The 12,560-nt window shown below is 33.6% G+C and overlaps 1 protein-coding gene across 5 annotated transcripts in view; it reads left to right on the top strand.

The window, feature by feature from the left end:
- LRCH2 (leucine rich repeats and calponin homology domain containing 2) overlaps nt 1-12,560 on the top strand; it is a 177,520-nt gene that overhangs the window by 106,747 nt on the left and 58,213 nt on the right. For 4 of the 5 annotated variants that reach the window (XM_037822272.1, XM_037822271.1, XM_037822274.1 and 1 more), the window contains exon 12: nt 7,550-7,615. The exons of the other annotated variant lie outside the window; for it this stretch is intronic. In XM_037822272.1, coding sequence (XP_037678200.1) covers nt 7,550-7,615 — 66 coding nt within the window. The remainder of the gene's footprint in view (nt 1-7,549; nt 7,616-12,560) is intronic. 5 annotated transcript variants of the gene reach the window in all.

The following is a 12,560-nucleotide window of genomic DNA, read 5'->3' as shown; positions in this document are numbered from 1 at the left end:
TATTCATGCTTTTCTAGGATGTTGTCCACTTCATCTAAGTTGTGTAGTTTGTTAGCATATAGTTGTTCGTAGTATCTTCGCATTATCTCCTTTATTTCTGTGGGGTCAGTAGCTATGCCCCCCCTCCCATTTTTTGATTTTATTTATTTACATCTTCTCTCATTTTTTCCTTGTCATCCTAGCTAAGGGCCCATCATTTTTATTGTTTTTCTCAAAGAACTTACTTCTGTTTTGTTGATTCTCTCTACTGTTTTCATGTTCTCAGTTTCATTTATTTCTCCTCTAATTTTTGTGATTTCTTTCCTTCTGTTTGCTTTGGGGTTAGTTTGCTTTTCTATCTCTAGTTCTGCTAAGTGAACAATTAAGTCCTTGATTTTTGCTCTTTCTGCTTTTTAAATATAGGCATTTAGGGCAATATATTTCCCTCTCAGAACTGTTTTTGCTGCTTCCCATAAGTTTTGATATGTTATGTTCTCATTTTCATTTTCCTTGAGATATGTACCTATTTCTCTTTTAATTTCTTCCTTGACCCATTGGTTGTTTAAGAGTTTGTTGTTTAACCTCCATGTATTTGTGAATTTTCCAGCCTTTTGCTTGTTACTGTCTTCTAACTTCATTCTACTATGATCTGAGAAAGTGTTTTGTATAATTTCAATCTTTTAAAATTAATGGAAACCTTCTCTGTGACCAGTATGTGGTCTACCCTGGAGTATAATTCATGAGCACTTTAGAAAAATGTTTATCCAGTTATTGTTGCCTGCAGTTTTCTTTAAATCTCTGTTAAGTCTATTTCATTTAACATATTATTCAAAATCTGTTTCCTCACTGATCTTCTGTCTAGATGCTCTATGCATTGATGAGAGTAGTGTATTGAAGTCTCCAACTGTTATTTTAGAAATGTCTGCTTCTCCTTTCAGTGCTGTCAGTGTTTGCCTCATGTATTTTGGGCACTCAGAGTCAGTGCGTAGATATTTATGATTGTTATGTCTTTTTGATAGATTGTCCCTTTTATTAATACGTTGTGTCTTTTTTGTCTCTTTTAATTGTTTTACATTGGAAGTCTAATTTGTCTTTTATTAGTATAGCTACTCCCACTCTCAGCACTTCTAGTTGTTGTTTATATAAAATATCTTTTTCCAACCTTTTACTTTCAACCTGTTTTTTGTCTTGGGTCTAAAGTGAGTCTCTTGTCAACAACATATATATGGATTCTGGTTTTTAATCCATTCTGCCAATCTTTTAAGTTAAGGGTTTTGTCCATTAACATTTAATGTGACTACTGTAAAGGGATTACTCTCTTCAACTATTTTTTTAAGATTTTAAGCATCATATCTTATTTTTTTCTTTCCTTTTATCCTTTTAGTTACCCTCAGTGCTAATCTTCAATTCTACCCTCTTCTCCAAACTTCTCTCTCCTGTCTTTTCCTATCTGCCTGTATTGTTCTCTTTAGTATTTCTTGTAGAGAAAGTCTCCTGTTCATGAACTCTTTCATTGTCTCTTTATTTGTAAATATTTTAAACTCTCCCTCATTTTTTAAGGTCAGTTTTGCTGGGTATAGAATTCTTAGTTGGCAGTTTTTCTCTTTCTGTATCTTACATATGTCATACCACTGCCTTCTTGCCTCCTTGGTATGTGTGAGAAATCCACACATACTCTTATTGAGCTTCCCTTTATGTGATGGATTGCTTTTCTCTGGCTGCTTTCAGAATTTTCTGTCTTTGATATTTCAAAACCTGATTAGTAAATGTCTTTGAGTAGTTCTATTTGGATCTATTCTATTTGGGGTATGCTATGCTTCTTGGATCTGTAATTTTATGTCTTTCATAAGATTTGGGAAATTTTCAATGATTATTTCCTCCATTATTCTTTCTACCCCTTTTCCCTTCTCTTATCCTTCTCGGACACCCATAACACGTATATTCATGTGCTTCATGTTCTCATTCAGTTCCCTGAGATCCTGTTCATATTTTTTCATTCTTTTCCCTATCTGTTCTTTTGTGCATTGGATTTCATATGTTGTGTTCTCAAGTTCACTAATCCTGTCTTCTGCCTCTTTAGATCTGCTCTTGGAGGTCTTCATTCTGCTTTTCATCTCCTTGTTGTGCCTTTCATTCCCATAAGTTCTGCCATTTTGTTTTTTCATGCTTTTAAGTTCTTCTGTATGGTCACTCAATGTCTTTTTTATGCTCTTCTTCTCTTTTGCCACCTTTTCCTTTAACTTGTTGATTTTATTTAAAGTATTTGTTTGAGCATCTTTAGTTAGTTTTTTCAACTCCTGTATTTCATTTGGAGTCCTAGTTTGTTCCTTTGACTGAGCCATGTCTTCATGCTTCCTGCTATGACTTGTGATTTTTTGCTGTCTATTCATCTGATTTTCTTGATTGCTTTATTCTGGAGGTCTTTGTCTTTGTTTTGCCTAGGGTTTTCTTGTTGATTCATTTTGATCTCTTTCTGTCTTTGCCTCTCTCACCAGCCAGTTGTCAGAATGACTCTATCTGCCAGTCTCCCCCAGAAAATCAGGTGCCCACAACAATCTGCCTCTGGGATGGTGGGTAAGAACTTGTCACCCCAGCAGTAAAAGAAGTCTGCTGGTTCTCGGTGGTGTGTTTTTCACTGCCCATCAATACCTGGGGTTGTTTTATGGCCCTGCTTTAACAGTTGGTTTTTCCATATTTCTCAGCCAAAGCTAGGCTGGGTTTTCTTGCCAGGGTTGTAGGCCAGCTCCAGTGGTCCTAAGATAGGGTCAGGGGAGTCTTTTAAATGCCTTTCAGTTCCTTTGCACTTTCCTATCTGTCTAGCAGATGTCGTTCTTCAGTGACTTAATCGATCTCCAGAGCTGTTTTGCCCCCGAGTACACGCTGTTTCTGAGTAGATGGGAGTGAAAGAGGGGGTTTCCTGTGCCCTCACCTTGCTGTCTAAAATCTGTCTTGATGTGGGGCTGTGTCCCCTAGTTTACTTGTGGCCGAGGACTCCCCCAGCTTTCTCAGTTTTTCAGTCATCTCCCAGGCTAAGAAACAGCTGCCCGTTGCTGTTTCCCTCAGGCATGGAGGAAGGGCTTTCAGACCCAGGGCTGGAAACACCGTCTCTGTCCATGTTTTCTCAGACTCTCTCTCTCTTACTGACTTGGGTCTTGAAATATCCTCCGTTGTTCCACAGGTCTCCAAATGGTGGTGTCTGTCTCACTATTGTGAGAGATTTTATAATCTGTCGCCCCATTGTGAGGGATTCTGGCTGCTGTTTCTGTGCCTTTTCTGTGCTGTGTGAGACTGAGTGAGGGGGATGAGAGAGTACCGGCTGGTCTTAAGTGGTAGATTCCTACTTGATATTTTTTCTTTCTTCAGTTTAGCATCTATAGGGTCCCTCTCAAGTCTGAGTCTTCCTCCAGAGTTCTGAACAGTTCAGAATTGTCCTTATTTTTCATTGACTCTCTGGAGAGATGTTTTCAGTAGCTGTTTATGTCACCATGTTGATGACGTCACCTCACAGTTCTATGGTTTTTAAATTTTTTTTCTGTTACATATATATAGTCCAAACTTTCCCATTTTAGCCACTTTCAAATATACAATTCATTGGTGTTAATTACATTCACAGTGTTGTGCTATTATCACCATCCATTATGAAAATTTTCCGTCACCCCAACATAGGTTTTGTTTTTGAAATATGTTTTTAATTTGTACAAAAAAGCACCTAGCACTGTGCCTTGTACATTGTAGGCACTCAGTAGTATTGCTATTGGTTAATTGATTGCTGGAAAATAAATCAACAATTTTGGAGCTTAATATAAACCATAAATTCAGGTAAAAATGATCTGTTTTTCCAAAATAATTTGTTATTTTTCAAGATATATAGGAAAATAATTTCTGTGCTAGTCTGATGTTTCTCTTCTCCATCCTCTCAGATGTTATTGCACAAGATATAAGATCTTTTTAGAATCAATATTCATATGCTGCTACAGTAGTGCTATAAGTTATGTCTAATTTTTGAGGGCATTGATAATATTTTTAGTAACCTAGTCATAAAGTAAGATACATATTATACTTTTAAATGTTATAATTTTATAGCATACTTAAATTAGATCCCTAGCCAGTTCTCTCAGTGGTTCAACTTAAACTGAATGTCAGGATTCTTTTATGCTGAATTTGGTGTTTTCTCCATTAAATGGTCTCCTTTTAAAATATGTTACTGTTACTCAGCTCTCTTAGGTGTAGATGAATTAAAATTTCTTGTATATTGTCATAATGTTTAAATATAAATAAGATCAAAAATATAAAATTTACTTTAAATCATGTTATATACCCTGTAGAGGATTTGATGTAATTTGCACTTTTCTTTGGTTGCAGGTTTCTTCTTTCACACTGTACTATGGTTTAGTTTTCAACCATATAAACAAACGATCTGAAATACTATTTAAAATAAAGGGCCTACAAGGAATTGTAACATTTATTTTTAGGCTTCAATACCATTGTTTGTTTGTTTGTTGTTAGTCTTGATTAGATATGATTTTTCTAGATTAAGATTGCCCTCACATACCAGACAGTACCATCTAAGACTGACTCCTAATTTGACTGTATACTATTTCATTTTTCTTTAGCTTAGCTACTAGTTTAAGATAGATGCAAAGTCAGCTTTCAGCCGAAAGAAGCCATGTATGTACTCCCAAACTAGATGTAATTACAAAACTGGTTGTGTTGAGTTCAGTGATGATTTTCTTATAGCATCTTTGCCACTCGTTTCGTTTATTCTGTTTCACAAAATATCTTTGATTTTTTAAGAAGGTTTATACTAGTACTTGGTAGATGAAATAATCCTAAGAAAGTCATAAGAGGATATTGACACAGAATTAAAAATAAAAAAGGTTGGGAGAAGAGATCAGTAAGTAACACATCAAGTAGGTGACTTATTAGTGTTCAAAGTAAGAAGCCTAGTTATTTAGAAAACTGCTCCTTCTTTCTCTGGTTAAGATGAATATATTAAACTTTTTGTTTGTATTGACTATTATTTGAATTTTTAACAAGTACTTTATCATTCCTGTTCAAATATTGGATTATCATTTCTTGTTGTGTTTGAGTGTATTGAAAGTCTCACTGAATCCATGACTTTGACTACATTATAATCGTAATTTAGGAAGTTCTAATTTCACCATCAGTATAATTTGAGAAATTACAAAGTTACAAAATCAGTTTCTTAAAAATTTTGCTTTGTAAATGATTTAGTTCATTCTTCAAATTTTTACTAACCCCTACTCAACCCTACTTATGTATGTTAATATCAGAGAATGGGTTATTGCTCTTTTGCTTATTATGCTGCTTAATAGGTAGATGTTTAGCTGGCTTTCTAAAATTTGTTTGAGTATCCTAAAGAATGGATCACAATAAACATGGGATTTTGCAATAGATTCAGTTGACTGGTCCTCATTGTATGTTCATTCCTGCTAAGTTAATCTATAACATTTTCTGTTATTTCTTTCCTTTTAATAATTTATTTACTTGCTTTTAGATGAGTCCTGTAAGCTTTGTTTACTGTGGAAAAATATGCTACTGAATACTATGTGATATATTCAGTAATAAAAAGTAACTATGAAGTTAAAATTGAAGGCTAATTAAGGATCATGGAAAGCAAAATCAGATTTTGAGAAGTTTATAATTTTGGTTTAACAAATGATAGAAATTGTGTATTTTATCTGTTTCATTTGACAATAGTCTGATCATATGAACATTTAAATTTGAGGAGCTTTTTATTAACATCCAGCTGGTTATAACTAATTAGGTAGTTCTTTCAGTCTTTGAAATCTATCCATTCTTTCTTTTCTGCTTGCTTTACTAATGACTTTCCTGTCATCTCCCAAAACATCTTCTTACTTCTCCCATCTTTTGGTTTGATTGATGTACATGAAATGTGAATACAGATGGAGGCCTTTAAGTTATAGAGCTTCATTCAGTGAAAAACTCTTCCAGAGGACCAAAGCAGCAGGATGTGCATCAAGGTATCTAGAGTTTGTGGAAGCCTTTAGTATTAAGTGGCCAGGTTGATGAAGCTGAATTTTATAGTCCTTTACTTAAAATAAATACTGATAACTAGATTAGGGAAGTGTGTTAATAATCTAGAATAGATGTATAAATAAAATGGTATCACATAGTAAAATATAAAATATCAATGTACATAGCAAAATTTTATATAGATAAAGTCTCAAGTACATAAAATATTGTATAGGTAAGTGTATCTCAATATTTTTTTTCTTTCTGTTCCAATATGATTCATACACATCAATAATCCCAGTGCTAGTGAGTGGGGGGTGTTGTAAATCAGAATTTATGGTAGGGAAGGGCATATGTAGTTTGGCACCCTTCTCCCAGCAGTAATTCTGATGTTTCCCCATAAGGCAAAACTGACTGCCACTTATCTATTTTTCATAAATACGCTTTTAAAAAGTATTTTTTTTCCTCATCAGGCCTAGCCATTTCATTACCTTAATTCTTTCCATTTGGACATTCAGTTTTAGTGTCTGCCAATACAAAGAATAATAAAGGTGCTATTAATCCTGAAATTGTTTGGTATAAAGCTACATTGATTTATGTATGCATTAGATGCTTGTCCTTTGTACCACGCTGTGGCTTCTTCCTAGTGAGAAAACCTGGTGTAATTGAAATTGGTGTCTTTATGTAAATCTTATTTCTTTAATTACCAACTTATGTTTAGTTCATTACATATTTTATTAGTCATTATGTAATGTTATTTTAAGATTCTCATCTGCTTTATAGTTTTTTGATAGTTGAATCTGAAGATTTTGATTAAAAAGCAAATATTTTATTCTTTATAACACTGAACTTTAAAATTTTAAATTACTTTAAATTTGTATTCATAGTAATATTAAATCAGGAACTCTCAAATATGTTGCATTTATTAATGTTAAAGAAAAATATTTAATTCATTACTTTTGATATAGAGATTAATCCTTAGAGTTTTATAAAATGGTGAACAATTAGCTTTCTCTTACAATAGTACATAGTTCTTTATTTTTCTTTCTTTTTTCCCCCCTTCAGGTACAGTTTCATTTAGTTATTAAAAGTCTAAGCTTGTGGCTTTTTTCCTTAAAGAATTGAACTTTGGCACTGGTTTTACATTTAAAATTAAATGTTTTATTTGGCTGTTGGCAAAATGATTATGATTAGTTCCTTTTAACATCAGCATGCAATGTGTCATTTGCTGTGCTGAGAAAACTAAATCAGTCAAGTTGGCACCTAAAAAATCTGTCTCTTTTTCTGTCTCAGCCGAAAGTTAGATATGCACGGGGCAATAGCATGGCTGGAAGATATACAAACCTTGAGAAAGGGTTTGTGAAAGAAGATGCATGGAAGAGTTAGTGAGCTTCATTCCTTCCTAAATAACTAGTGTGCTTGAGGGCATCTGATAGAATTAATATTTAATTATTGCTTTTCAGCAAAGATCTTCATGGACCTGATGCAGTTTATTTTGGAGATGTTTTATATCATATGTATGAACTTATTTTCTTTAATATATTTTGAAATTAATTTGTTGATTTACTTCTAGGATTCTTAATCATTCAACCTCTGTCACAAGAAACAAGCCAAAACAAACTGTGGAGTGCGATAATAGGTATAAGAAGTATCTAAGTTCTTATATTTAATATTTTATAATGAATGATACAGATTTAATATACTACATAATTTAAAGAAGAAATGTGTTGCAACATGAGGTAATTTTACTTTTGATATAAACAATACTAATGATGCTGATTTGATCTCTTTTCATGCTCATTCAGCAAATATTTATTGGATTACTATTACCTGCCAGGAATAATGTGTTTCTTCATCATCGCATGTGTTTACTCACTATTATTGTTCACATTTCGATTCTTTTCAATTAGGTTTTACTAAATTCTTCTATATGAGTACATGGTCTGAGTGCACACATTTGATTTCCAGAGAACTATCAGATTTTGAAAGTTTTACTTATTGTTTTTGGAGATTTGAATATTTGCATCAAGATCAACTCCTGAATCAATCTTGTGGTTTAATAAACTCCAAGGCTGAGGAGGTGTGGAAATACACAAGGATTATTATTTGTTAAATGGTTATTATATATGTACTGTTCTGAATGTTTTAGATGTTTCTCTTTTAATGCTCATAATAACCCTATGAAATTGTTACTGTTGTTATCCCCATTTTACAGATGAAAAGAAACCTGAAGCACAGAAATGATTAAAACTTGCTCAAGGTCACACATCTAGTAAATGATAGTGTCAGGACACAAAACCAGGTTGTCTGGCTCCCGAATCCCAAGTCTTAAACATATGTCAAGAGCACTTTGCTTCCTCCAGCTCCACACATCCCATTGGATGTCTTCTCCTAGATACCCCTCAGTCCAAACTGAACTTGTTTTTTCCAAAACTGTTTGTTCTCCTACACAGTTGGCTTCTATTTATATAGTCACCCAAGTCAGCAACTTTGGAATCATCAGAAACTTCTCTGCCTTATACATCCCTTCAACCTAGTCAGTTACGGAAAATAGTAACCTATTGTCTTGCATCTATCCTGACCTTTTTATTCATATTATAATTTTGTTGGTTCAGGCCCCATCTTTTTCCCCTTGGATTACTGCAACAGTCCTCAGACTTGTTTCCTTTCTTTAGTTTTGCTCATCTTCAAATCTGTCTTCTGCACTGAAGTTAGAGTGATAGTTCTAAAATACAAATTTGACTGTGTGTCTCCTACTTATAATCTTCTGCTGACTCTGTAACTTTTAGGAGAAAGCTTAAAATGTTTATCTTAACCCATAACGTTGAAGTGGGTTTCTGCCTACCTCCAGTGCCTCATCTCATACCATCCCCTACTGGCATGCTTTGTAGTTAGGAGCAATATTTCTTTCTTTAATCCAGCATGGTTTCATAGCTCTGTGTTCTACATGCTGGTTTCTCTGCTGGGGTTGCCCTTCCTTCTTCCTTTCTTCACTTAGTCTTTCAAAATTCAGTTCAAGCTGAGATGACTTTTCATGACCAAGTCTAGGAACTTTCATCTATCACAAATTTTATTCAGTTGAGTTTAACCCATTCTCTCTATTTGAATTCTGATTGTGGTATCTTATGTATTTACTGTCCTTAATGTTTCTGTTATTTACCTTCCCCCTTAGTTCCTTTCATTCTCATCTTAAACATCCTCCCTTGGCACCTAACATTCTCTTGAGAAAGGCCCAATTACTCAAATCTCAAAATGGTAGTATCTAATCCTGGCCTTTCCTTTCTAGAATAAGCCTCCAGCTTTCTCATTTGCACTTTCTCTGCCCACTGTCTGAGTCCACTCTGAGCCTCATTTACTCCATATATAAAGCATGAATAATAACAGTACCTACATCAGGGTTACTTAGAGGATTAAGCGATTTAATATATATATTAAGTCTTAGAGCAGTGCTTAGTACATAGAAATCCTCTCACATATGTTATTAGCTGTTTGAGTAGTATTAATTTCTTTTCTTTTTCCTTTTTCTTGTGTCTGTTCTCCATAATTCTTTCTTTTTCCACTTTTGCCTCCTTTTTTGTCTAAAAGGGAAATGCCCTTGTCGGTGTTTTTTCCCTGATGCTAAAATGTATTACATGGGGTTAATGTTTTAGCACAGAAAAGTATAGAGAAAATAATTTTAAAAGCCACCTGTCTACAGAAGAAATTCTTTCCAATCTGATAAGAACAAATTGTATCTGAATATTCCATTTTCCATTTCAGTGATTAAATTAATGAGGTTGAATATCGTTTCTTGTGTTCATTGTTTATTTGTATTTCTTCTTTTGTGACTTGCTTAGCCATGTCTCTTGTGGTTAGAAGAAATACTTTGTATGATTTTAATTGTTTAATATATTGAGATTTTTTATGGCCTTGAGTTAGGTCTATCATGGTAAAAGTTCTGTGGGAACTTCAAAAGAATGTGCATTCTGCAGTTAATGCTTAGAGTATCATGTAACTGTCAATTAAGTCAAGTTGATTGATAGTGTTTAAATTTTCTATACCTTATTGCTTTTTCTGTTCCTTGTTCTGTCAGTTATTAAGAGAATGGTATTGAAATATCCAACCTCAATTGTGGATTGGTCTATTTTTCCATCCAGTTCTATCACTTTACTTTCCTTTATATATGCTGAAGATGTGTTACTGGGGACATAAATGTTTATGATTATAATGTCCTCTTGGTGAATTGACACCTTTGTAATTATGAAATAACTTTCTTTATATCTGTGGTAATATTCTTTGCTCTGAAAACTACTTTTCTGATATTCATATAGTTATTCCAATTTTTTTTGATTGGTGCTAGCATGATATATCTTTTCCATTCTTTTGTTTTTAACATATTTGTGTCTTTGTACATACGGTGGGTTTCTTCTAGTTAGCATATTGTTTCAGTTTGCTAAAGCTGCCAAAATGCAATATACCAGAAATAGGCTGGCTTTTTCAATGGCGTTTTATTAGATTACAAATTTGCAGTTCTAAGGCCATGAAAATGCCCAAATTAAGGCATCAAGAGGAAAATGCCTTCTTTGAGGAAAGGCCGCTGGCATTCAGGGTTCCTCTGTCACATGGCAAGGCACATGGTGACATTTGCTTGTCCTTGTCTCCTGGTTCTTGTTTCAATGGCTGTCTCCAAATGTCTCTGCATGCTTCTCTCTCAGCTTCTCTGAGCTCTCTGAGTTTCATCTGTCTTTTATCTTCTTATAAAGTTCCCTAGCAAGGGGATTAAGACTCACCGTGAATGGGCTGGGGGTCACATCTCCATGGAAACAACCTAATCAAAAGGCCCCACCCCTAATAGGTCTGCACCGACAGGGATGGATTAAAAGAACCTAGGCTTTTCTGGGGTACATAATAGATTCAAACCAGCACACAAATGGTGGCATCTTCCTTTTTTATCCATTCTGACAGTCTCTGCTTTCTTATTTCAATGTTTAGATCATTTATATTTAAGGTAATTATTGATATTGTTTCAAATCTATCATCTTGTTATGTTTTCCTTTATGTCCTATTTTTTTGTTTCCCTTTTCCCTCTTTTTCTGCATTATTTTGAATTATATTTAAAAAATTCCCTTATATATTCTTTGTGGGCTTATTAGCCATAACTTTTGTGTTATGTTATTTTAGTGGTAGTTTAGTTATCTTAGTGGTAAGAGTTGATAGCTTAATATTTAACTTATCAGAGTCCACCTTCAAGTACTATTATGCCATTTCATGAATCTTATGAGAACCTTCAACAGTGTACTTCTTTTCCTTCCCTCCTGGCCTTTTTTATATTGTTGTCATTTTACTTCCATATGTGTTATAAACCCCACAATTACGTTATTATTTTTGCTTTAGTAGTAAATTATTTTTAAAGAAATACAAATAATTAGAATAATGTCATTTATGTTTACTCCCTTAATTACCATCTCTGGTGCTCTTTATTCCTTTGTGTAGCTCCATATTTCCATGGATAACATTTTCCTTCTACTTGAAAGAAAAATTTTAAAATTACTTTTACTGCAAGTTGCTGGTGTTGAATCCTTTCAGCTTTTGTATGTCTGAAAAGTTGTTTATTTCCCCTTCAGTTTTGAAAGATTTCTTTGCCAGTATAAAATTCTAGGTTGGTCTTTTTTTTTCTTTCAGTACCTTCAAGAAGTTTCTTCACTGTCCACTGGATTACATTGTTTCATTTGAGAAGTCTCCTGTAATTATTATCTCTGTTTTTCCTAATGTGTTCTCTGTCTCCTTTTATCATTTTCTCTTTATCACTGATTTTAAGGAATTTGATTTTTCTCTTGGTATGGTTTTCTTCACATTTCTTTTGCTAGGAGTTCATTAAGTTTCTTGGATTGGTGGGTTTCTTATTTTCATGAAATTGGAAAATTTGAGGCTATTTCTTCAAATATATTTTATTCTTTCCCCTGACTCCCCCACCCCCACCCCTTCTTCTGGAATTCTGGTTATATGTATATAGACCACTTGAAGTTTTCTCACAGATCACTGATGTTCTATTCGTTTTTCAATATTTTTTTTCTTTTCTGTTTTATTTTGGCTAGTTCTTTTACTATATATTCAAGTTCACTAATCATTTCTCATGAAATATGTAATCTGCATTTAATGCCATCCAGTTTATTTTAATTTCTGATGTAGTTTTTACCTCTTGAACTTTGATTTTCATCTGTTTTATGTTTATCATGTCCCTACTTGTTAATTTTTTCTTCTAGTTTCTTGGACATGTGAATGCAATACAGTTATAATAACTTTTAGTGTCCTTTATTAATTTTATCTTTGCTATTTTGGGTCATTTTCAATTGATGGATTTTTTCCCTCACTATAGGTCAAGGATACATTCTTTTCCTGTATCTTTGCTTGCCTGGTAATTTTTGATTGAATGCCAGGCATTGTGAATTATACCTTCTTGGGCATTGAGTATTAGTACTCCTATAAATATTCACCAGCTTTTTCTGGGATGTGGTTAAATTGCGTGGTAATAATTTGATATTTTTGAGACTTGGTTTTATTATTTATTACATGGAACCAGAAAAGCATTTAGTCTAACTCTGTTT

This window comes from Choloepus didactylus, chromosome X (genome assembly GCF_015220235.1).
Source record: "Choloepus didactylus isolate mChoDid1 chromosome X, mChoDid1.pri, whole genome shotgun sequence".
NCBI classification, from domain to species: domain Eukaryota; kingdom Metazoa; phylum Chordata; class Mammalia; order Pilosa; family Megalonychidae; genus Choloepus; species Choloepus didactylus.
The sequence above is the reverse complement of the archived record's forward strand: the minus strand, read 5'-3'. Positions and strand labels throughout refer to the sequence as shown.